At 47.8% G+C, this 25,826-nt stretch overlaps 1 protein-coding gene across 1 annotated transcript; it reads left to right on the top strand.

The window, feature by feature from the left end:
- The first annotated feature begins 2,968 nt into the window (after window positions 1-2,968).
- Window positions 2,969-25,137, top strand: Pm20d1 (peptidase M20 domain containing 1). The gene is given in 13 exon segments (NM_001109068.1): window positions 2,969-3,176; window positions 4,332-4,418; window positions 7,221-7,453; window positions 7,853-7,939; window positions 8,424-8,557; window positions 8,841-8,960; window positions 10,225-10,300; window positions 10,758-10,819; window positions 11,067-11,145; window positions 13,061-13,132; window positions 18,515-18,683; window positions 20,436-20,535; window positions 22,782-25,137. Coding segments are annotated over 13 exon segments (1,512 nt in total). The 5' UTR covers window positions 2,969-3,007; the 3' UTR covers window positions 22,906-25,137.
- The last annotated feature ends 689 nt before the right edge of the window (window positions 25,138-25,826 follow it).

Raw genomic sequence — 25,826 nt, forward strand, 5'->3', positions numbered from 1 at the left:
CCCGGAGACACAGATTTTTACTTAACCTTAATAACTTGTAAATATCACAATACTGTACTTGGAGTCAGTGACTAATTTTTCCCTATCTAAGTTCTGAACCATGGCTGAAAATCCCCATGTGATTCGGGTAATTTCTGTACTCTCCTTAAAACAAACTTAAAAAAACATCTTCTATCAATTCTAAAACCAATAAGCAACTTAAAACTCAGGACTTTAGCCCAAAATATATCCACCTGTTAAGCTTTCTACCCGGAAACACAGATTTTTATTTAACCTTAATAACTTAATATATGTCTGCATTCACTCTGCCTGGTGTTACAGACATTTATCACAATTCTCTACTTGGAGTCAGTGACTAATTTTTCCCTATCTAAGTTCTGAACTGTGGGTGAAAATCCCCACAAGATTCAGGTACTCTCTTTACTCTCGTCTTTCTAAGAACAAACTTAATCACCTTTTAATACCTGTCATTAAGAAGTAGCTTGTCTCACTAGGATTTCAAGCCAAAATTCCCATGAAGCCCACCTTAGGAGGATTATGAGTATCCTGAAAGACTTTCTAAACTTTTTTCTTTAAAAAGCAGCTTTTAATCTCTAACTCTCTGATCTGCCATTACTTATCACACAGCCTGGGACCTACAGCCTGCCAGCCCAGGCCACTTCCCTGTTTCTTTGTTTAAATTCCTGCCCTTGAGTGATCACATGACTTAACATGGCGCTGGCCTCCTCTTACTTAGAAAATAAAAACTTTCTCTCGATTCTTAGGATTACTAGTGGATTCTTGCCCATCATGTTATTTGCCATCTGTTGTTGTAAAAATACAAAAAATAAAAAAAGTATGGCTGTCTTTTATCCCCACTAGATCTGGCACTGCAGTGCCCTAAGATATCTCCAGAAGCACACTGTGGCGGCCCAGTCTCCATTACACTTAAATCTATACATGAAAGACCACACAGCACAATAACCTTGGGCCCAATTGATAAGATATAATTGCCCACCTAAACATACAAACCCCAGTACAATACACATGCATCCCTTAAGAACATTCATAACAACCTGTAACAGCATGGAATCTTAACGTCACCCGCCATATTTTTATTTTTTATATTTTTACAACAACAGGAGTTTAAAAGGAAAACCCCAGGGTTTTAAATCTCAAGACTTTGGGGAAGGGACCTGTCACACTGGATTAGTTCTTTTTCTATGGTTCTTTATTTCTTTACATTTCAAATGTTGTCCCCCTTCCCAGTCTCCCTCTGCAAAGCCCCCACCCCACCCCACCCCTCTCCCTTGCTTCTAAGAGGGTGCTCCACCCACCCACCCACTCCAGCCTCAGCCTCACCTTTCTACCATCCCCCTAGGCTTGGGCATCAGGCCTCCAGAGGACCAATGGCCTCTCCTCCCATTGATGCCAGATAAGGCAGACCTCTGCTACATATGTAGCTGGAGCCATGGGCCCCTCCCTGTATACTCTTTGGTTAGTGGTTTAGTCCCTGGGAGCTCTGGGTGGTCCGGTTAGTTGATACTGTTGTTCTTCCTGTGGGGTTTCGATCCCCTTCAGCTCCTGCAGTCCTTCCCCTAACTCTTCCACTGGAGTCCCCAGGCTTAGTCTGATGGTTGACTATGAGTATCTGAATCTCAGTCAGGTGTCGGTAAAGCCTCTCAGAGGACAGCCATGCCAGGCTCCTGTCAGCATGCACTTCTTGGCATCAGCAATATTGTCTGGGTTTGGTGTCTGCAGATGAGATGAATCCCCAGGTGGGGCAGTCCTTTCCTTCAGTCTCTGCTCCATTTTTTGTCCCTGTGTTTTCTTTAGACAGGAGCAATTCTAGGTTAAAACATTCGAGATGGGTGATGTTAGCATTTTGTCTAAGCTCCACCCCCATAGAACCTGGCAACAGCCAGGTGTGCTTGACACTATAAAAGGGGTTGCTTGCCCCCTCCTCACCCTCTTGCTTCTCTCTTGCTCTTGCCTTCCTGCCCCCATCCTCTCCTCATTCCCTTCCCACCCTCTATGTGCTCTTGGCTGGACTCTTCTCTCTCTCTCTCTCTCTCTCTCTCTCTCTCTCTCTCTCTCTCTCTCCCTCCCTCCCTCCCTCCCTCCCTCCCTCCCTCCCTCTCTCTCTCTCTCTCCCTCCCTCCCTCCCTCCCTCTCTCTCTCTCCTCCCCCCTTTCCTTCTCTCCCTCTCTCCCTCTGTCTTCCTCTGTCCCTACTACCCTCTTAACTCCCCTCCTCATGCCCTGAATAAACTCTATACTATACTATACTATACAATACTATACTATACTATACTATACTATACTATACTATACTATACTATACTATACTATACTGGCTGGTCCCTCAGGGGGAAGGGATGCCTCAACATGAGCCTGCTGAGGCACCCCCTTCCCCCATACCCCACCACACCTCCATAGAATATATCCCCCTCTCTTCATCTTTTTATAAACACATCAGCTGGGTGGCCCAACCCTCAACTGGGGGCCATGTGTATCTACTGTAGAGACCTCTACAGGTTCTATCTCCCTTTTGTTGGGTATTTCAGCTAATGTCATCCCTGATGGGTTCTGGGAACCTCTCCCTTCCCTGGCGTCAGGGACTTTCTACTCGATACCCCTAGTTCCCACAAGGACACATCTTAGCATGCTAAGAAAAGGTTCAAAACAGGACGCACACACAGGGAAACACAGACACACACACACACACAGAGACACAGAGACACACACACTATACACACACACACACACACACACACACACACACACACACACACACACACACACACACACACACACACACACACGCACATTTCCTCTCATAGTAAATGCCAGAACAAGAACTGGCTAATCCTGACCCTTGCCTAGAGGGCAAGGGCGGGTCTCTCTCTGTTGATTGGTTGGCTGGTTGGCTGCTGTCCAGGCCAACCAATGATTGGTCAACAGCGAGTCAGGCTTTAGGATTTTAGGTCTAAACTCCAGCCTGACTGGCGGCGCGCCATCGGAGAGACATGGCTGAGCTACTTGTTATCTTGCCCACCCGGGCAGCTGTGCTCCTTCTCTTTTTCGCTACCGTCTCAGGATCCACGGGCCCTGGCAGCAGGGAAAGTCGAGGATCGTCGCGGATCCCTTCCCAGTTCAGCGAGGAGGAGCGCGTCGCTATGAAAGAGGCGCTGAAAGGTGAACCTCCGCCCCCTTGGGCTCAGATGTGGGTCCCTTAGTCCTCAGTCAGCGTGGGACTGCCTCCCTCTGCAGAGGGACTGCTCAGACTGGAGTTCCACCCGCCACATATCAGGCAGGCCCAGCCAGCGTTCCCCTAGGCGTTGGGGACACTGTGCCCTAGTCTAGCATGCCACTCGCGTTGGTGTTCCCTTGCCTAGCCTGGAGGCTCCAGGTTCTCTCCGCACTGTTGGCACCCACCCTACTCCTGCCTGTCTCCAACAAGTAATTGTAGCACTTTCCACTCTAAATCTTTTAACCTTTTAAATCTCTGCGGTGCCTTAAAACAAAACTGATTCGCTTCTTTAAGTGATCCTCCCCAGGGTTCCAGCAAGGACTAAGCTCTGAATAACATTTTAGGGTCAGTAGGACTCGGTGGTTCTGAAGAGAATGAATTATTCCTGGAGTGTAAGATGTAACTAGTTCTCCCCTAAAAAAAAAACAAAAACAAAAACGAGGACTTAGCAAGGCAGCTAACTCATTAGCCTTTCAGGAGAAAAGAGCATTTGGATAGGCTCGTGGGAGGCCTTGTGACCACTGGGCTCAACTTCTCTTTTCTGTTCATTAAGTAGTGGATTAATAAAAACCTGCCTTAGCAAACATACACAGGGACCAAATGCTAACCCATAGTGGCAGATGGATTGTGCCTATAACGGAGTGACACTTCTGGGAATAGTTTTCCCAGAGCATCACACAGATAGCCCCTTGCAAGTGGTGGGTTGTCATCATCTAGCTCCCTCTCCCCCTCCCCCTCTTCTTCCTTCTATCTCTTCTTCCTCCTCCTCCTCCTCCTCCTCCTCCTCCTCCCCCTCTTCCTCCTCCTCTTCTCCTCCTCCTCTCCTTCCTCTCCCCTCCCTCTCATCCTCCCCCTCCCCTCTCCCCTCCCCCTTTCTCCTCCCCCTCCTCTTCCTTCTTTTTTCCTCCCTCCTCCCTTCCTTCCTCCTTGTCCTTTTTGGATTTGGTTTTGTCTTCCATTCAGGACAGTTTCCTGCTCCTCCAAGGTGCTGGGATTAGAGCTGTGCACCACCGCATTCAGCTATGGGTTGAGACTTCAATCAGAAACACACAACCTCTGTCAACTTTAATCCTCTAACTCTGACCACTGAATCCCAACAGGTGCCATCCGGATTCCCACAGTGTCTTTCAGCCACGAGGAATCCAACACCACAGCCCTTGCTGAGTTTGGAGAATATATCCGAAAAGGTCAGCTTACAAACTAAGGGCTAAGGGTGGCAGACCCACGCTGGAGACTTTGTCCTTGACAAAGGCAATAAGGAAATACATTTTGTCATTAATAGAAAGCAGACAGTCACCTTCCCAGAGGTTGCCTTTTACTTTGCACGCAGGATGTGTGAAAGGGTGAATCCAAACATTACACAGCGGAGGGTAAAGTGAGAACCAACGGATTAGCTTTTGAAGAGCTAAGAACTGGGAACGAGCTGCAGGTTTGGGGTTTTGACTCGCCAACCTTTTCCGTAAATATATGTATCAGTTAATGAACTCTATCATTAACAGGTAACACAAGGGATTCACTCTCTTGTGCAGATGTCTAGAACTCTGTCCAGGCACTTCGTCCCCACTACCATGCACATTGACACAGCATGCAGGCACCCCACCTAGTGGGCTCCGTTTACAGCAATCATCAACACATTCCTAAGGCCTGCCAGTACTGTGAATAGCCTGCCCTGGAAACATCTGTACCTGCATACACAAGTATGGCTGCACAGTGCCAGTTTTTGTCTCCACAAAACACAGTAGAAATGCTCTTTTCTTTCTTCATGAAAGCATTGTTCATAATAGCCTAAAGTGGAAACAGCCCACATATTCATCACGACACAAATAACCAATTAAAGCACACATTGTGGGGTTGGGGATTTAGCTCAGTGGTAGAGCGCTTGCCTAGCAAGCGCAAGGCCCTGGGTTCGGTCCCCAGCTCCGAAAAAAAGAAAAGAAAAAAAAAAAAAAAGCAGCATACATTGTACAGTTGCTGGGAAGATGATGGCTCTGTGGTGAATAGCACTGACTACTCTCCCAGAGGGCCCGGGTTCAATTCCCAGCATCCACATGGTGACCCACAACACCTGTACCTCCAGTTCCGGGGATCAAACACCCTCTTCCACTCTCCATGAGCACTAAGCACATATGGTTTACCAACATACAATCAGGCAAAACACACACATACTTTTTAAGTAGACAATAATATTAATTTTGAAAATATTAAGCACAACTGTCCAAATCCATGGATTTTGCATGTGTGGAGTCAATCAATCTTTTAATGGAAAATATTAAAAAGAAGATAGACATGGTGGCTCACACCTGTAATCCCAGAACTTGGAAGGCTGAGGCAGGAGGATCATGTGTTTCTAGACTTCGTGGTAAGAGCCTGTCACAAAACAAAACAAAACAAAACAAAACAAAACAAAACAAAACAAAAACTTGCTGTGCTGGATAGTTTAATGTCAACTTGGCACAAGCTAAAGTCATGAAGAGAAGAGAATCTCCATCAAGAAAACGCTTTATAAGATTGGGCTGTAAACAAGCCCGTGGGGCATTTTTCTTAGTGATGAGTGGAAGAGGGCCCAGCCCACTGTGGGTGGTGCCATCCCCTCAGCTGGTGGTCCTGGGTTCTATCAGAAAGCAAGCCTGAGCAAGCCAGTAACAGCACTCCTCCACGACCTCTGCATCAGCTCCGGCCTCCAGGTTATGGCCCTGTTGGAGTTCCTGTCCTGATTTCCTTCAGTAATGAACAGTGCTAAAAGAAATGTAAGCTAATTAAACCCTTTCCTCCTCTAGTTGCTTTGCTCAGAGCATTTCATCACAGCAATAGTAACCCTAAGGCACTTGTGTATGTCTCTGTCTCTCTGTCTGCCTCACCCCGATCTGTTTTGGTTTTGGGACAGTCTTCAACCAAGGTCCTCCTCCCTCGGTCTTCCGAGTCCTGGAACTGTAGGCATGTGTCCAGGGAGTTTTCTTAAAAGAAAAAGATCTTAGAATTTTGTACATAGTGATTATGTTTACCTCTGAGTAATTTGGATATTAGAAACTATTACATTTATATTTTAACACAACCCTCATCTGTAAACCCGTTAATGTGTGATAGCATGTTGGGCTAAAATGAGTCAGATCTTGAGCTATGACCCATAGAGTATGTGTGTGTTTGTGTGTGTGTGTGTGTGTGTGTGTGTGTGTGTGTGTGTGCGCGTGCGCGCGTGTGCATTTTACCTGCATGTATGTCTATGCACAATGTGTGTACAGACTCTTCAGAAGCTAAAGAGGGGGGTTGGGGATTTGGCTCAGTGGTAGAGCGCTTGCCTAGGAAGCGCAAGGTCCTGGGTTCGATACCCAGCCCTGGAAAAAAAAAAAAGAAAGAAAAGAAGCTAAAGAGGGCATCAGATTCCCCTGGAACTGGAGTTACAGATGGTTGTGGGTCACCATGTGGATGCTGGGAACTGAATCTGGGTCCTCTATAAGAACAACTAATACTCTTAACCTCTGAACTATCTCTCCAGCCCTAATATATAGGAGGGGTTTGATCCTGGAGGGAATGTCTCTGTGTGTACCTATGCAATATATTGCATATATTATATATAATATACATATATTAAAATGTTTGCACATATATGGAAGAGGAATTATAGAATCTGAATAGATGGATCAGAATTTAGATTTCTAAGGGGCACTCGTATTCCAAGAAATACAGAAAAAAAAAAAAAAGAAAAGAAAAAAAAGGGGCAGGAGAGATGGCTCAGTGGTTTAGAGCACCGACTGCTCTTCCAGAGGTCCTGAGTTCAAATCTCAGCAACCACATAGTGGCTCACAACCATCTGTAATGAGATCTGATGCCCTCTTCTGGTGTGTCTGAATACAGCTACAGTGTACATATATATTAAATAAATCTTTTTAAAAAAGAAAGAAAAGACTTGGGAACAGGAAGTGGTGGGGAAACAGAAGGAAACCACCCTGTGGCCCAGGCATGGTCACTGTTTCTCTTCCCTCCTCCTCAAGCCTTTCCTACAGTGTTCCACAGCAACCTTATCCAACACGAAGTCGTGGGGAAGTATAGCCACCTGCTCACCGTCCGAGGCTCGGACCCCAGTTTGCAGCCCTACATGCTGATGGCTCACTTCGACGTGGTTCCTGCCTCTGAAGAAGGATGGGAGGTGCCCCCGTTCTCAGGCCTGGAGCAAAATGGCTTCATCCATGGCCGGGGTGCGCTGGACAACAAAAACTCTGTGATGGTCTGGAGTGCTCTGCTTACTATCTGACTTAGGGGGTTGATCTGGATGGGAGAGTTCGACTGGTTTGGGGGAGGAAGGAGGCTATGTTGAAAGAATTGGTGGGGGGTTGGGGATTTAGCTCAGTGGTAGAGAGCTTGCCTAGCAAGCGCAAGACCCTGGGTTCGGTCCCCAGCTCCGGAAAAAAAAAAAAAAAGAAAAAAAGAAAGAATTGGTGGTAGGAGGCCTGGATGGTATTTATCCGTTTTTAACTCCGTTTTTCTGAACCTTGATTTCTCAACCACATAGGAATTGGGGGCAGATGACCTCCGCACGGGGGCCCTTCCAGCGGACCTTGACAAATGCATGCTTTTCTTGGCTCTGATCACCTGCATTTGAATGAGCTTTTCTCCTGAATCCTAGGCAGTCCTGCAGGCTTTGGAGCTCCTGTTGATCAGAAAATACAGCCCCAAAAGACCTTTCTTCATTGCTTTGGGCCATGATGAGGAGGTAAGCCACCTTGCCCAGTACCTGTCTCGGGGCCCCTTCTGGAGGTGGGGTACTTTACCCAGTATGCCCATCAGCTACAGGGGTTCCATGAAATACTCTAGCCATTTGCCAGTTTCTCTATGTGTCTGTGTGGCAGAATCAAACCCCTGCTAATATCCAAGGCAAACAGACAGTGTGACGTTTCTACCCCAGGAAACCTAAGTACAAAAGAAAGAGAGCCGGGTGATTTCTCTGTGGTGATGCCACTGTCTTTAAACCTGGACAGCCGCTTCACTGTCTAGGTCCCAGTTTCATTTCTGAAGTTAGTAGGGCCCAGAGGGACTCTGACTCTCACATAGTTCTGTGAGACAATCATCTCGGGCTCCGCCCTACCGAATAAGACTAGAAAGGAAGATTCCGGAGTGACAAGTGAGTCCGCCTTTGCTGTCTCTCTCTATCTGTTTCCGGCTGAGAAAGTCTGTGGCTTTGGGTCATCTGTCTGCAGGTGTCTGGGACAAAGGGGGCTCAGCAGATCTCAGCACTCTTACAGACGAGGGGTGTCCAGCTAGCTTTTCTTGTGGATGAAGGGAGCTTTATCTTGGAAGACTTCATTCCGAACCTCAAGAAGCCGTTTGCCATGTAAGTGGAACACCCACACCGTCCCACCCTCTGAAGAGTTGTCACTCTATCTGAGGTAAATACAGCCCGCCATCTGTAAGACACGCTCAGATACCTGCTGTACCACTCACGTTCCTCTTCAGTATGTCCCGGGCTTCTTCTAGTGTTGATTTTTTTTTTTTTCCAAAGCAGCAAGAAGCTGACCTCCCAGGCCACTGGACCATCATACAGGTGGACCTGTGGGTCTTTGGAATAACTCGGTAGGGAGGCAGTCTGAAGACTCACCTTTGATCCTCCCCCACAGGATTTCAGTCACTGAGAAGGGTGCCCTTGACCTCATGCTGCAAGTAAACATGACTCCAGGCCACTCTTCAGCTCCCCCAAAGGAGACAAGCATTGGAATCCTTTCTGCCGCTGTCAGCCGGTAAGCAGCTCCTGGCTCTGCTCCCAGGACAGCCTTGGATGGAAGACCCGGCACTTACTCACTCCGAGACTGAAGAGCCAGCCTGTGCTTCCTGCCCTGAAGCTGGCCTGGGGAGAAAAGGTGCAGGTGACAGAAGGGACAAAGCCACCAATACCCAGAATAATCTTGGGGTCAAAAAAAAAAAAATCTATCAGTACAACTAGTAGGCATGAGGGAGCCAGTAGACAAAAACCAAGCCAACGCCTTAGCCTGGTAGTCCAGAGCCTAGCCAAGCAGTGGGCAGTGACCAGTCAAGCTGTCTAAAGTCTCCTGCTGCTCCAGCAAGAGGACAAAGATAAATAAGGGACACTGGCTGTGGATGAAGAGTCAGGGTTTGCAAGAAGCAACACTACCTGTGTCTAGGTTCTCTCAGCAAAGTGAAAAGAAAGCATGCTGGTTACTTTGTCAGCCTGACACAAGCTAGAGTCACTGGAGAAAAGGAAGCCTCAATTGAGAAAATGCCTCCATAAGGGCTGGTTGGTTCAAAACCAGTAAAGCATTTTCTTATCTTGTGGTTGGTGTGAGAAGACCCATCCCATTCGGGGTGATGCTACCCGTAGGCTTTGTGCTATAAGAAAGCAGGCTGAGCAAGCCAGTAAGCAGCATCCCTCCACGGTCTCTGCAATCAGCTTCTGCCTCCAGGTTCCTGCCCTGTTTGAGCTCCTGTCCTGACTTCCTTCAGTGATGTGGAAGTGGAAAAGTCAAATTAACCCTTTCCTCTCCTCCCAAAGTAGCTTTTGGTCAGGGTGTTTCATCACAACAAATAGTTAACCCTAGCCAGAACGGAGAACTGCATCCCTCAGATAGTGAATGAATAGCCATCATTTACCAAGGCTTTGTGTCAGGTAATATAGTAAAAAAAAAAGAAAGAAAGAAAGAAAGAAAGAAAGAAAGAAAGAAAGAAAGAAAGAAAGAAAGAAAGAAATAAGATGGCCCCTGTCCTAAGTAAGTTGGTTGGTAGAGTAGACTGGCAGTCCTGGCACAACTTGGTAAGCACCACGAGACTGGACCCAGGGTGCAGAGAAGCAGAGCAAAGGCAGGACATGTCCCTGACTTACACTTATGACCAGAGACGGAGCTCAAGTTCCTCGATTCAGGTTGGTGGAGGTGGCAGGCAGGCTCATGACTGAGCAAGGAAGTTGAAACTTTTACCCATCTCCCTTATCTTCAGGATGTAGATCTTGGTCTGGAAGAGATTTGATCCTAAGAACTGTTTCCCTTCCAGACTGGAGCAGACACCAATGCCAAACATGTTTGGAAACGGGCCATTGAAGAAGACATTGAAGCTACTGGCAAATGAGGTGTGGGAGGAACGTTGCATGCCCTTGGCCAGCTATGGAGGAAGAGCAGAAAGGGGGTGGAGAAGGAGCTGTAGAATAATGAAAGGACCACTGTGTCAGTCAGGTCTCCATCCATTCTCACCTATTCCCAGACAGCTGAGCCAAGAAGGGGCTTGTTGTCTGCAACTGATGGGACATATCTGAGACCCTACAGTCTAACATTACCCAGGTCCCCTTGAGAACTGGCTCAAACTCATCCTTGAGGATGCTGAACGATTGTTCCAAATAGTCAGATGTGCCCACCCAGGTGGAAAAATACCTCACTCCGGCTTCATGCAGACTGAGCAGCTGACTCAGTGGGGACTTGAGCTCTGAGGGCCCCGAGTTAGGCCTGAAGTAGAGAGACTCAGGCTTTGACAGCAACGTCCTCACTCTGCCAACCCCCTTCCTACTGCTAACCTTGTTCCTTCTCTTTCAGTTTTCCTTCCCTACCAATATAATCTTGGGGAACCTGTGGCTATTCCGTCCCATTGTAAGCAGGTAATAGATTGCGTTTACTCCTCTAAATCTCTCACCTCAAGTACCTGCTCCCAAGCCCATTTCTTGTCTTACCTGGCCTGACCAGTCATCCCTCTGCCACAGATACTTCATGTTATTAACGTATAACTCGTGTCTCTCTCGGGATTGAAAATCTCTAAAGTTTAGGGAAGAGAATGAAATCCCAAGCTTCCCTTTCTCTCCATTGCACAGTTCTTCCTGATGACTAACCATGGCCTTTTTGGTTCAGGGTAATGGAGAGGAATCCCATAACGAATGCATTGGTCAGAACTACCACAGCCCTCACCATGTTCAATGCAGGAATCAAGGTAACGTGTTCCGGTTCCTCCAGCCACACCTGTACCTCCATCCCTTGACTTTATCTGTGGCTACAGTATGAATGACAGAAAGGGCCAGCATTGTCCCCCACCATTTGCCATCAGTTGTTTAAGTCTCAAGAGCAAAGGCTCCAGCAAAGGTCCACAGGCCATTGAGGGTGCTGGTCACATTGACCTATGTATGTGTAGAGGGGGCTGGGCCTCCTAACCCATGCCCTGAATATAACTCCACTTGTTTTATATTTTCCTAGCACTTCGGCCATATACACTAAAACTTTCAAACCTCCTTTACCATTAAAGGTCTCTATTTTTTTTTTTTTATTTACTTGTTCTTTTGGTAGTGTTAGAGACCAAGCCTACCACCTTCTACCCGGTAAGAGCTCTACCCCTGAGTGAGATCACCAGCCAAGTAGAATCTTTTCTTGAACGTCTCTGTTTATAAAGATTTATCCACCAAATTAATTCAGTGGATGATTTATGTATGATCCCCTGGTATAAATTCAAAGAGATGTTCGATTGCCATTCATAAAATCTATGCTATCTTTTCCCAAAGTCCACCTCAGTAAATATAATTTCTGTGAGTCTTATTTCCTAGGATTAAAAATCACTAATCTGATAAGCTTTGATTTTATAAAGACAGCATTTCGTTTCCAGGACGTTGGCCCATTTGCAGTTGCACTGTTTTGTAACAGGTATCTCTGGTTAATGGACCAAGCCTATCCAATGTAGGCTTTGAAGAGACTTAGACCCACCCACAGTTAGAGTCACCAGCACAGCTCCAGGGACCATCATTTTCCAGAAGTACCACATGATCTGGAGAAACTATATTAACCTGGAACCCAAGTTTGATTTGGGCTTGAAGTTTTGTTTTGTTTTGTATACAATGTTGCACTCTGTAGCCCTTGCTGGCCTACAATTTACAACGTAGACCTAATGTTGGCCTAAAACCCACAGATCCCTGCCCTCTTCTGCTTTCTGAGTACTGGGAATAAAGGCGTGTGCCACCGCACTGGTCCCAGGCTTGATATATGTGAATGATGCCTCCCAAGTTTACTCCTGACATAACAAACCCGACCCAACCCAGATTATCTCCACCAGCTGCTGTTCCAAATAGTCCTATATTTCCAGCTATGCCCCTATATATACTAGTCCTGTGCTCTACTATTTGACCTGTGGTTTTCTCTCCATGGGGTCTGCAGGGTATTCCATTTAATTCTACTAGAATTCAATTAAACTGGGGCAAGTAGCATCGCCCCAACTGCCAGCCAGGATAGCAGAGGTGCAGCGAAGTAGCAGGTCCTCAAAACTCACACTGCCAGTTTGTAAACAGCCCAGCATATCCCTGTACCTGTTGCTTTTTGGCTTCTTAGCAGTTCACAGAAAGATAAAGGAAATCTCTCTCAAAACATAGCGGAAAAAGCCCTGTAGCCTGTCTTCTCCAACTGGTCATAGGTTCAGGCAAAAAAAAAACTCCATCAGATTTTGTAACCGGACATGCAAAACAACCACTATTTTCCCTTCAGGGATTAAACGCAGGTATCCCTTGAGGGATTGAGAATCTGGGTCTTCCACCACAAATAAGCACTAATGTTAACAGAAATGACCAGGGCGTCCTGGGAAGCCTCCCAGTGGCATAGAACAGAGTCGTCTGGGCAGTTGCAGGGAGAGCAGTCCTGCTCTGAACTGCTCTGTGATCCCTCCGGGACCATTAAGTGCAAAGATCTCACCTAAAGCAAGGACCCTAAAAGTGACTGTAATGGCAGGTGGAGGGTTGGGAGCAGACAAAGGCAGACTCCATATTAAACCAGAGCAGCTGTTCCTGCTCCTCCTGGTGGTGGTTGGCGTTTGCTGGGCAGGGGCCAGCTATGGAGGATGTTCACGTGAGATAACATGATTCTCTGTCTAGGTGAATGTCATCCCCCCATTGGCTCAGGCGACAGTCAACTTCCGAATTCACCCTTCGCAGACAGTACACGAGGTATGTACTTATGCTCCGAAGAGAGGTCCCCCATCAAGAAGCAGGACCCTCAATACCTAAGGATTGGTTTTGGGTTTGTCTTGAAAAGTCCCTATGCACCAACTACATAGGATGGGAGGCATCTGGTTTGGGAAACAAATACAAATGAATGATAGAAGTAAATCTTCATAGTGGCTTGTGGGATAGCTACGTGCTTGCTACCATCCTTAGGTAGACAGAGGTGTGCACTCACACCACCCAGTAAGGAAGGAACTATACTGTCCTCACTTGGCTAAGGAAAACTGGGGTGTGGTACAACTGAATGGCTAAGCAGCGGGCCTGCGATTATGTAGGCAATAACCCAGCTCCAGGGGGCTGCTTCCTTCTGCAGCTCTTTACTGCTGCTGTAACAATCAGGGGAGAACAGAATCCCACAGGACCACTGCCAAGCCATCTCAAAGATCACACAGTCTTTTATTAATAGAAATTCGAGCCGGCGTTAAAGGATCAATAAGACGTTGCTGAGAATAAGGTGTTAAGGGAAGCCCTTGGTCCTGCCAAGGTTGGACCCCCAGTGCAGGGGAATGACACGGAGGCTGGTAAAGGGGGCGTGGGGGGGGGAACACCCTTATGGGGAAGGGGGAGGGAATAGGGGGCTTATGGATAGGAAACCAAGAAAGGGAATAACATTTGAAATGTAAATAAAGAAATATAGCCAATAAAAATTTTAAAAATTAAAAAAAAGAAATAGATGTTAAGGCCAAAGAGTAGGGTAAATGAGAAAGTAAGTGGAGTTTGAGACCAGCCTGGGCTAGAGGCTTGGCTTCACAAACAACAGCACATGTGAGTTACACTAAGGGAACTCAGCAGGGTGTGTGTGTGTGTGTGTGTGTGTGTGTGTGTGTGTGTGTGTGTGTGTGTGTAACAATAATAATTAAGGAATTAAGAGGCCATGAATTTTCAAAAGAATGTAGGGGACATTTCAAAAGAATACGGGAGGAGTTAGAGGGTAGAATGATATAAATATAGTATGAAATATATGAAATTCTCAACAACAAAACCAAGTAGATGAAAAGCAGCAGGGGCTGGGGAAACGGCTCAGTAGGAAGTGCTTACCTTGTAAGCGTGAGGACCTCAGTTTGGAGTCCGTACCCACAGAAAAAAAGCCAGACAGGCAGTGCACCTCAGTAACCCAGCACTTGGGGAGCAGAGACAGGAGGATCTTTGGAGCTTGCTAGCTACGGGTCAGTCTAGCTGTATGAGCTCTCAGACCAGTATGAGATGGAGCACACATTTAACCCAAGGGCTTGGGAGACAAAGGCAGGTAAAACTCTTAAGTTCAAGGCCAGCCTAGTGTATATGGCAAGTTCCAAGCCAGCTGACTTAGTGTTCCATTGCTGAGAAGAGACACCATGCCACAGCGACTCTTATGAAAGAAAGCATTTCATTGGCGCTCACTTACAGTTTCAGAGGCTTAGTCCATTATCATCACAGCAGGAAGCATGGCAGCATCCAGGAAGATATGGGGCTGGAAAAGGAGCTGAGAGTTCTACATCTCTATCCACAGTTGCCAGGAAGAGAGAGACCCTGGGCCTGCCTTGGGCTTTTGAAACCTCAAAGCCCATCCCCAGTGACATATTTCCCTGTTAACCAAGTATGTGAACCTATGGAGGTCATTCTTATTCAAACCACCACACTCAAGATTGAGGCAGAGAGCAATAGGGAAAGACACCCAGCATCGACCTCTGATATGCACATTACACGTGTGCGCACATGCGTGCACACGAGGACACACACACACACACAATGACAACTAAAAGAAAAGGGGCAAGCCAACACCTGGCAGATGAATAGCAAATTCTAGAATCCATCTCCTCAAGGGTCAGACACACCTAGATTTCTACCTGTTGGTCTTTAAGAGTTCCTCTTCCCATATAAGACTCATCTCTCCCTGTGTGGAGGGAGGCACACGCCTCAGACTCAGGAGTGGGGGAGCAGCCTGCCCAGCCTTGGGGAAGGGAACTGAGCTCAGTGTGAATCCTGGATTCAGCAGCTTTCCATCAGGTGCCAACCTTGTCCTCTCCCTGGAGGCTCACAGGACCAGGATTTCCTCAGCTGAGCTTTCCACCAGGCTTTTTTTCCGTCCCATTTTAACTATCCTTTTCCCAAAGGCTGTTTTCCACCAACTAGAGCTTTCATCTCCCTGGTCCTGGCACTTTCCCCTCCTAACCACGGAGACCTTCCCGCCTGGTCTATCTGATGACACCTCTGGAGTCCCCTGGACTCACCCTGGACACGTGCCCCGTTGAGGGATGGAAAGTCTCCATCCCTTAGAAAGCCCAGAGGACCCATTTGTCCTGGAAACTTTTCTTGTCCAGGGGCCACATACTCAGAGCGTCATGCTGGATCCAGTGGGCTCCACAATTCTCTTCTCCCGTCTGCACCTACTCTTGCCCACAACCTAGAAGAGGTAGGAGGCCAGGGCCACACACGCGCTAGGCGAAGTCCCTCCCGTTATATCCCCAGCCCCTCAGCACTTTTTCCTACTTTGTCATCTTGAAGCAGGGCCTTGCTAAGTTGCCCAAGCTGGCCTTGAACTTTTCATCCTCCTACCTTCTGTCTCCAAAGTAGACAGAATTATAGGCCTGCACCCCTGGACCCTGCTAGACATTCTTCTAAGTACTTGGGATAGTGGTGAGCAAGAAAGACAAGATTCCCATTCTAATGGTACCTGTGGTCTAGTGAGGAGAGACAGCAAGGAGCAAGTAATCAAATGAAAGAACAAGACTCGTATAAGTGGTTAGCACAAGGTAACCGGCTGCTGTGTCACCAAGTGATTGTGCAGTGGCAGAGGGGACATAAGCAGAGTTAAATGCCACGGTAGTGGCATTTCAGCTCGGGCATATTGACATGCTTTCCCCGATTGCCCCCTGTTAATTTATTCATTATTCACTTTATATCCCATCAAGACAAGGTCTCACTATGTAGCCCCCACTGGCCTGGAACTCACAGGCCTTCTGACTTCTGCTGGAATTAAAGGTACGCACACATGTTGGGGATTTAGCTCAGTGGTAGAGCGCTTGCCTAGCAAGCACAAGGCCCTGGGTTCCATCCCCAGCTCTGGGAAAAAAAAAAAAAAAAAGAAAGAAAGAAAAAAACATTAAAAAAAAAAAAAGGTACGCACACCACACCCAGCCAGGACCCGCCTTTATCTCTGCCCGATGGTCAATGAGAGGTCACTCTGAGCTATGACTATTGTTTATCTGTTGGTAATAGACATAACCCCTCCAGCAATAATTAGAGGCACAATAAAGGGACTAGAAGAAGGGACTCTCCATGGGGAAAGAGATCTCCAAGTTTGCCCTTTGAGCTGTCCGTCCGCAGTCCCGGCGCATTCCCATAGTCCGTGGTGTCCTCTTTTATGTGGAGAGTTATGTTCCTGTCTCACGAGTGTTCTGTTTGTGGAAGGTGAGAGAACATGGGCTATTTCAAATCTGGTCAGGTCTGTGTGGTTGTTAACTCCAGCTCCCATCCAGCTGCCCGGGCTACTTACTGGGAAACCCGTGACAGGCGGTCGTCAATAGATACCAGTCATTGCTTAGCAACCCGATTAGGACTACCTTCTTTAGGATGAATTTGAGGAATGGCTTCCTGTGACACCTAACCCCATTCCCTTCTCTCCTACTCTGCATGCTACACCGAGTAGAACGTAAACACGGAGAAGGATCTCAGCTCTGGGTGACAGTTGAGCAAGAAAAGGCACGGAGAGTCGGGACCTTGCCCAGGGTCACACCACTGTGGGTGATTGTCCAAAGCACAACGTTTCCGTCATGCCTTTTCCCATCCTTTTCCACTCTGGGAATATCTCTTACCTCTTCTCTACCAGTCCCGTGTCATCCCTTCAGATTCAACGCCAGACTGCGCACCTACGAAGAACGCCGTCCTGACCCTTGCCCCCTAACTGTGTACAACGGGCAAGGCACTTAGTGACACAACGCCCGTTATTCATTATTTTCGTCAGTTCTTGGTTTTTACCGTTTAAGTAGCCTACATGTATAACGTTTTACCTGCTCAATACTGTAAATAAGAGCCTGGGGCTGACACAGCCCCTGCCTTTGAATCTTACTCAAGGGAACCAATCTCTGTATCTTCTTCAGTTTCTAGATGTAGAAACCTCTAGAGTGGCCTGAAACAAGAAAAGCAGGCACAGCCCCTACCTACTGCATAAGGGATGACTTAGGAGCCTTTTCCTGGAGTAAAGACATGTGTGAAGAATATATGTGTATGGTGGGGGGGGGGGGTTTTCTTAACATACTGAGACTTGAGCCTGGGGCCTTGTGCATGCTGGACAAGCATTCTGCCATCCAGCCACACCCACAGTGAATTCAGTATTGGGAGCACTGGGGATACAAGTAAAATTGATCTAAATGAAAGTGGGTTCTTATAAACCAACCTTCCACTCCCCTGAAGGGCATGCATTTGCTTTGATTCCAATGGGGTTCTAGATGTGGGAGCCTTCACTGCTCTCTCCAGATGCAGCCTCTACCACACTTCTAGGGGCCGTTGGCCTGACTTGAGTACTCCAGATAATACCCCCATTGTTACCACAATCTCCAGGTCTGAGGCTCCAGCTCTGAGGCCAGGAGATAAGCAGCTTCAGACCAACCGCTGCTCCCGTGGTTGACACTAGGCTTTTTGTTGTATGTCTGACTGGATCAGGGACCACTGTAAGCCCACTTGTCCACTTCCTCACATGACCTGAGCCTCAGGTCTGTTACTGTCCTGGGACCAGATTTCATTGGATTCCCCCTCGTCACCTCAGGCTCCATTTTCTGGGAGTTTCCTCATGGTCCCTCTCAAGGAAAAAAAAAAAAAGGCAAAGGGAAAAACCTTCAACTCCAGCTCCACACTGACTGTGGGTGTAACTGAGCTCAGCTCTCTCTCTGGCTCAGTGGATTTGATTACAAAAAAACCGCAGCCCAAGAGAAGGGGGGAAACTAAGTGGTGTGGCTCTGTGGTGACCCCTCCAAGACTCTCTGGTTGGAGCAGGATCACCCCTTGAAATGGCTGAGACTCCCATCCTGCCATCTCTTACACTTTATCTAAAGGCCATGGCTCACAACCCCAGGGGGTGAAAAAAACCGTTTCCAGATTATCCAATTTCCCATCTGACTCATGGCTGTAAAACAATCCCCTCAAACACTTAGCTGAGTTCTGCAATGCTTTCTAGGAAGTGGCAGCTCTTACGTCACCCACAGGCAGTAAAGATGGGGGTCCGACTGCAAAGCCAGCCAGCTTTCCCTCTAAACTCCAGAGTGCTACCTGGCTGAGACAAAGGACCTGAATTTGGTGCTCAGATGGCAGTCAGTGAGAACTCTAACCCTCTTTGCTTCTACACTGAAGGTCGTAGAACTCATCCAGAACATTGTGGCTGATGACCGAGTCCAGTTGCATGTGTTGAGATCCTTTGAACCACTGCCCGTCAGCCCCTCTGATGACCAGGCCATGGGCTACCAGCTGCTTCAACAGACCATACAGTCTGTCTTCCCGGAAGTCAAGATCATTGTCCCCGGTAATGACTTCATCAGCTGTGGCTGGTGGGTGGTGGGAGCTGGGTCTGCTTCCTATCTGACGCCCCTTTCCCTACCCCCAACACAGCCATTCATCCGGGAAACAGCTGGCTGCTTCTGTCCCTGGAACTGTATTTTCCCCTTGGAGTGGAAGCGGGAAAGCAAACAGGAAATAAGCAAAAACAATAAATTAGGTCAGTTGAATGGTAGTGGGTACTTGCTTAACCTAGGCCAGCAATGATCTTTGCCTCTCTGACATCGAGAGGGGACTGGCCTAGGATATACCTCTCCTGGAGGAGTTACCTCCCCACCATCCAAGGATAACAAACAGCTCAGCGCCAGGTCTTAGAATGTCAGCCCATGACACACCTGTCAACCCTGTCCACTTCAGTCTACTGCCTGCAGGTCCCCGTGCACTTTCCCCATCTCCTAGCATACGGTCCAAATCTGGCAGTGATTCTCCTAGGGAACTTCATAAAATCTAGAACACCTATAGAACACCTACTGTGAGATCCAGAGTCCGGAGATGTTCACAGAGAGCCACAAGTAAACCTACATAGACGGAATCGGACGCGGGATTTCCTATCAGCTCAAGTACACAAAAAAGGCAGATTCTAGTTGGACCCTGGCTTTCACAGTCTACATCTTCCTGTCTCAGCCTCAAAGGCTCCCTTCACCCCTTCCAGGACACTGGCCATAATCCAGCTAGCAGGGCTGCAGTAGGGGTAGAGAAAACCAACAGGAAGAAATCCACAAAGCACAGTATTAGACCCAGGTATCCGTCTGAAATCAGAAGAGGGGAATAGCACAGAATGCCATGGTGAGTCACCTCACCACACTTTCCATGATTCTGGAAATGCCTTTCCCCAAAGGGCCCGTCTATCCAAGACAAATCCCAGCCCAGCTGGCTGACCTACCAATCCTTGGGGTAGTAGGAGACTAGAGGGAGTTTCCCATGATTGTCCCATCCAATCTTTGCCTTCAGGGCAGAGTCATCTCTCGGAAGATGAGACCAGCAGAACGTTCTGGTCCACAAGGCAGGATTGTGGTTTATCTTGGTAAAATGCCCCACTCTAGTTTATTTCTTCTGTCCTAAGTGACAGCAAACAGCCCTGTCTGTGGGGATAAAACAAAAGCCCTGGCCTCCCTGGGCATCATGAGATGAGAACGACTTAACTCTGGACTGCTCAGGGCCATCTCATGGGGCTTCCAGGGGACTCCGTGTTCCTGGTTAAAGTTCAAGCTTTTGTAAGGATTTGAAAATGGGCATCTTAGAAAATAATTTTTCTAGGTGCCAAGCAGTGGTGGTGCACACCTTTAATCCCAGCACTCAGGAGGCAGAGAGAGGCAGAGAGGCAGAGAGGCAGAGGCAGAGGCAGAGGCAGGGGCAGGGGCAGGGGCAGGGGCAGGGGCAGGGGCAGAGGGATCTCTAAACTCCAGGCCAGCTTGGTCTACAGAGGGAGTTCCAGGACACAGGGAAGCCCTATTTCAAAAAAAAAAAAAAAAAAAAAAAAAAGTCCTAGGCAGATGCTCTTAAGAAGTCTCAGGCATGGGGTTGGGGATTTAGCTCAGTGGTAGAGCGCTTGCCTAGGAAGCGCAAGGCCCTGGGTTCGGTCCCCAGCTCCAAAAAAAAGAACCAAAAAAAAAAAAAAAGAAGTCTCAGGCATGGCGCCCAGTCAGTCACCCAGCGCCCCTTCCTTTGCTGGCTGTGATGCTCACATAAAGTCCGTTTTCTCTTCCTCTTCCCTTTCTAGGTATTTGTATTGGCAACACGGACACCCGACACTATGTCAACCTGACCAATGGCTTGTACCGGTTCAACCCCGTTTTCCTGAAGCCTCAGGACTTCAGTAGGTAAGTGGGCGTGGCTAGGCAGCGCAGCGGAGAGGAGGTGTATCTGATCTGTCCCTTCCCGTTTCCGTGACCTGCAGAATAGAGGAAAGCCGGATTTTGACAAATTAGGGAGATTGTAGAAACCAGATTGGCATCATTGCTCCGGGAATTGTGGGGATAACACCCCCCACCCCAAACGCACACTCCTCTTTTCAAAGATGGAGATCAGATGATCGGTGAGAACTCTTTGAAAATAAGATATTTAGCTAAAGCTGGGTGTAGTGGCCTATAATCTAAAGCTGAGACACAGGGATAACCATTTTTTTAAAAAAGATTTATTTATCTTATTTTATGTATGAGTGTTTTGCTTCCATGTATATCTGTACACCATTTGCATGCATTGCCTATGGAGGCCAGGAGAGGGCACCCAAGAACAGACGGTTGTGAGCCAACCAGGATTCAAGCCCAGGTCCTTTGGAAGAGCAGACAGTGCTCTTAACTGCTGAGCCATCTCTCCAGCCCCATGGACTGTCAAATTTAAATTCAGCCTGAGCTATGTAGCAAAACCATGTCTAGGAAGGGAGGGAGGGAGGAAAGGAGGGCGAGAGGGAGGGAAGGAGGGGGAGAGGGATGGAGGAAAGGAAGGAGAGAGAGAAGGAAGGAGGGGGAGAGGGAGGGAGGAAAGGAAGGAGAGAGGGAGAAAGACGGAAGAGACCCTTAAGTAGTCTTTCTCACTTTTGGAGAATGCTCACCCCTGGACCTCACTTTCTCTACCTATAAAATAAAGAGACCCACCAACATTCTTTTTTTAATTGAATATTTTATTTATTCACATTTCAAATGTCATCCCCTTCCCCTCTGCAAACCCCCTATCCCATCCTCCCTTACCCTGCTTCTATGAGGGTGCTCCCCCACCCACCCATTCCCACCTCACCGCCCTAGCGTTCCTCTACACTAGGGCATCAAGCCTTCACAGGACCAAGGGCCTCCCCTCCCATTGATGCCAGATAAGGCCCCTTCAGTTCCTTCAGTCCTTCCCCTAACTCCTCCATTGGGTCCCTGTGATCAGTCCAATGGTTGGCTTCCAGTATCCATATCTGTATTGGTCAGGATCTGGCGGAGCCTCTCAGGAGACATCCATCTCAGGCTCCTGTCAGCAAGCACTTCTTGGCATCAGCAATAGCGTCTGGGTTTGGTATCTGTATATGGGATGGATCCCCAGGTGGGGCAGTCTCTGGATGGCCTTTCCTTCAGTCTCTGCTCCACTCTTTGTCCCCGTGTTTCCTTTAAACAGGAGCAGTTCTGGGTTAAAATTTTGGAGATGACCCACCAACATTCTTTAATAAGCAAACACATATTGGTTTCAAATGTGGGCTTGTTATTTGCCATCTCAGAAGGAATACTATGGAAATCCAAAATGTGAGCACTGATTTTTAACAGTTTGATAGTTTCTTCAGCAATTTTTGACCCTTGAACTTTGGGGAGATAATTTCCATTTAGCCTTCAGCAATGTATCACACATCAGACCTGATTTCTTCACCACACCACAGGTCACTTGAAACAGAGTGAAAGCATTTGAATGTATTCTTAAAAAAGGCACTCACTAAGCAAGTCATAGTGTCCCATGCCTTTAATCCCAGCACAAGGGAGGCAGAGGCAGGAGGATCTCTGTGACTTCAAAGCCAACCTGGTCTACATGGCAATCTCCCAAAGCACCAGGACTACATAGAGAGGCCCTATCTCAAAGCAAACAGCATAGTATTCATGTTTGGAGGTTTGTTTGTCAAAATTGAGGGTGACCCCTCTGTTTCCTGTCATGTTTGTATTTTGTGGGTGAGTGTGAGATCTGATAGCAGAGTTCCTAGACAGAGACTTGAGAGGTGTCCTGAAATGTTGCCTTTCTGCCTTCCCTTACCCCTGGTGAGCAGAACCTTAGAGAACACTCTAGCAGGAGACTCTATCCTAAGACAAAAAGAAGAATTAGGAAGATAATTCTCCAAGGGAAGACATGGACCTCAGAGCAGAAAGGGGATAAATCTCCATGCGTTTAGTCTTTATCTTACCCACTGTCCTTGTACATGAGCACAGGTCCTCGAGAAATAACCACTAGGTCATACATAGCTGACTGACTTTTCTTACCTCGCCCCCATGGAAGACCAAAGATCAGTCATACCGAGGGGAATAGGGAGGCAGGGAGGGTGCTCTGTGGCGACTCTTAGGCTGTCATCCTTGACATTATCCCCTCCCCCAAATTCTTCTTCCCTCAGTGTCCATGGAATCAATGAGAAAATCTCCGTTGAGAGCTACCAGAACCAGGTGAAGTTCATCTTTGAGTTGATCCAAAATGCTGACACCTACAGCAAGCCAGTTCCTCATCAGCATGAACTATGAGACAAGGACCCAGCTGGGTGAGGGGCACCCAGCACTGAGCCAGGACTCACCTAAGGGGAGAGGAGCTGGTATTAAGGAAAGGTTTGGTGGAAACCATCCTGTCATGCAGGGTTCACCTGCCTGGCTCCCTCCTTCACTCACCGAGGAGGAAAGGGAGATGAACATAATCTCACCTGTCATCCTCCTGACACCTGTGTTCTTCCCATGAGTGGCATCTGCTGCCTGTCCTGCCTGTTGGCCTGTCTCATGCCGGTGGTTACTAACTATTCCACTTTCCCAGCCTGTCTTAACAAATACAGATTTTGGGAACACCTCAAGCAGGGTTTAATCTAGAGTATTGACTTCGGATACTTGAGCCGGACTGTCTTCTAGAATTTCCTTTCTCCTGTCTTCTCTCCAACTTGGGAGCTGCCCCTTGGCCTCTTTCTTCCTGCCTCTGCTTCCTTCCTCCAATCTCCGGTTCGTTTCCATATCTGCAGTTAGGACTCAAACTGAGAAGCTCCCGTGATCACAGTCAAATAAAGGGGTCCGTGTAGTGACTGTCAAGCTGGCCTCCGTCAAGTGAGTGGGAGGTGGAGACTTTGCAAGAAACCCAGAACTCCTAGTTCCAGAGGCTTGGGCTCTTGGGATTGTTGTTCCCCTCCCCTGCCCTGTTCCTGCCACCTGCTGTTGCTGCCCCACCTCAGGAAGCTCTAATCTGTGAAAGCATTTCCAGTTTATGGGCTGAGCTCCCAAGAGAGGAACACTCAAGATCCAGCTTCTCAGTGGCTCCCTGGCCCTGGCTTGTCCTGTTTCAGAATGACCAAGGGGAAGTGGAGGGCAAGGAAGGGGATGGTTAGAGGGGCTCTTCCCTGGACAAAAGAAGCAAGCGTCCATTAGCGTATATTGGAGCTCTTGTCTTCTCTCTGGACTCCAACCCTACGCATATTTGGATGCACTTAGTAGCTGCCAGGTGGGGAGCATTGGAAAGCCACATTTCTTGGCTCAAGGCCACCATCTCTGCTTTGTGGATGACAAGGGGAGTCAAGGTCACACAGGGAGACACAGAAACGGAGCTTGAAAAGCTCCCTCTTTTCCCCTCTCCAGACTAGCACCTTCTGTGTCTCCCAGCAGTTTGACAGTTCTAGGTTTGCTTGCCCCCCACCTCCTTGGAAATCCCCATTCTCCCTCCTCCCAAGTACTTACCTTCCCCCCAGGATGTGAACTGTTCCTTGAAGCTCTGACTTAATTGTTATCATTAGAAACAGTGTGGGGATTATTCGAGCTTTTTAGCTACTCCTGCTAAGATTCACATTCCTTCCTCACTCTGGCTTTTTGGCCAACTCAGTACTTATTCAGCCTTAGTTGGAGGGCAAGCTTAAGAACAAAGATAATCCTTTACTTTCGTGCAGAGCTCTGTGAGATCGTCTTATGCGTGCCTTATCTCAGCCCTCTGAGCATGCTGTCATTACCCCTTCCTACAGAGACTGGCTACACATCTTGCTGGAAACAGTTGTCAAACCTTCATTACCTTGCCATCGGGACCATTCTCTGATCCTGAATCACCTACTCCCCACTGATTTCTTATTTAATTCTCATAACTACTGTGGCATGAGTACCCCCACTGTTGTTATGTTGTAAACAAAGTCATACGAGGAAAAGTATTCACAGGGAGGGAACATGGCCGACTGGGGCTTGCCTTTGTAGGGTCATTAGGATTAGGCCCTGGGTCTGAGCTCCATCCTTGACTTATTAATGGACTTTTTAAGAAGAGAGTTTGGGCAAATAGACACATTTAATCTGATTCGGACAAGGCACCATGAATACCTGTGTCAAAACATCACAGTACTCCATCCACTAAATCAGAGAAAGAGAGGGGGAAAGAGAGCAGAAGACAGACAGGTTCATACATGTACGTCATGTGAGGGCCTATACCATCTCTTGCACAAGGAGACCTCTATCCATCAGGGGGCAAACCAGTGCTCCCCACATGATTTTAACACTCCCGAGCTGTGAGCCGAAATAAACGTCTTTTTTTTTATAACTCGACCCGGTTTGTGGGGTCATGTTCTTGGAAACAGAAAACAAGAGTAGCACAATTTGAATGCACTATCACTCCATTTTGTAAAAAGGAAGTGCCAGGTTTAAAAATCCCAAGGCTGCACAAGACCATGCCAGTGTTAAGAACAGGGTCTCTCTGAATTCAAAGTCTATGCTACTAGTCCTGAAGAGAAAACAGACTCCCAAAAGCCCAAGGTGACAGGATGTTAAGGGACAGATCTAAAACTAAAAGGAGGTCCCTACCCCCAAGTCCTGACTCCCCAGAAAACCGTGAGGTTTGGCTCATTCCTTGTGACCTGGAGAAGTGGAGACAGCAAAGATTTCTCTCCATTTGGAATTAGTTCTTTGTTCTAGTTCTGTTCCCCGGGCTGACCTCTCCCCGTGTCTGCCAGCACCTCTGCCCTGCTCCCACTCTCTAGGTTCAGCTGTATTCCCCTCTCGAAGAACAATCAGACCTCGGAGGGAGGAGCAAGGAACTTTCCCCCTTCCACCTCACTTCCTTTTCTAGCCTGAGAAAGAAAAGAAGCTTTCAGGAACGCAATAGGAAGAAAGGCCCTTGGGGGAAAAGGATCTCACTCCTGCCCTGAGAGAACACAAATGCTAATTCGATGTCCTTGAAGGCTCCTGGAAGGGGTGGCTCAAAGCTTTAGGTACCATGGCTAGAATTAGACTCTGCACGGGATGGCCCAAAAATCTGAGGCATTGCTCCAACCCAAACCCTACCCATCTACCAGTCCCCAAATTCACCCCGAAAGAGACCCAGCAGAAGAATGTAACTGGGCTATTTGGCTACTTTATGAGTTCCTTTTCCTTTCCCACCCTTCTCCAACCCAATCCCTTCCAACCCCGCAACACTAGGTAGGAGAGAAAGGTATCGGCTA

This window comes from Rattus norvegicus, chromosome 13 (genome assembly GCF_021556685.1).
Source record: "Rattus norvegicus strain SHRSP/BbbUtx chromosome 13, alternate assembly SHRSP_T2T, whole genome shotgun sequence".
NCBI classification, from domain to species: domain Eukaryota; kingdom Metazoa; phylum Chordata; class Mammalia; order Rodentia; family Muridae; genus Rattus; species Rattus norvegicus.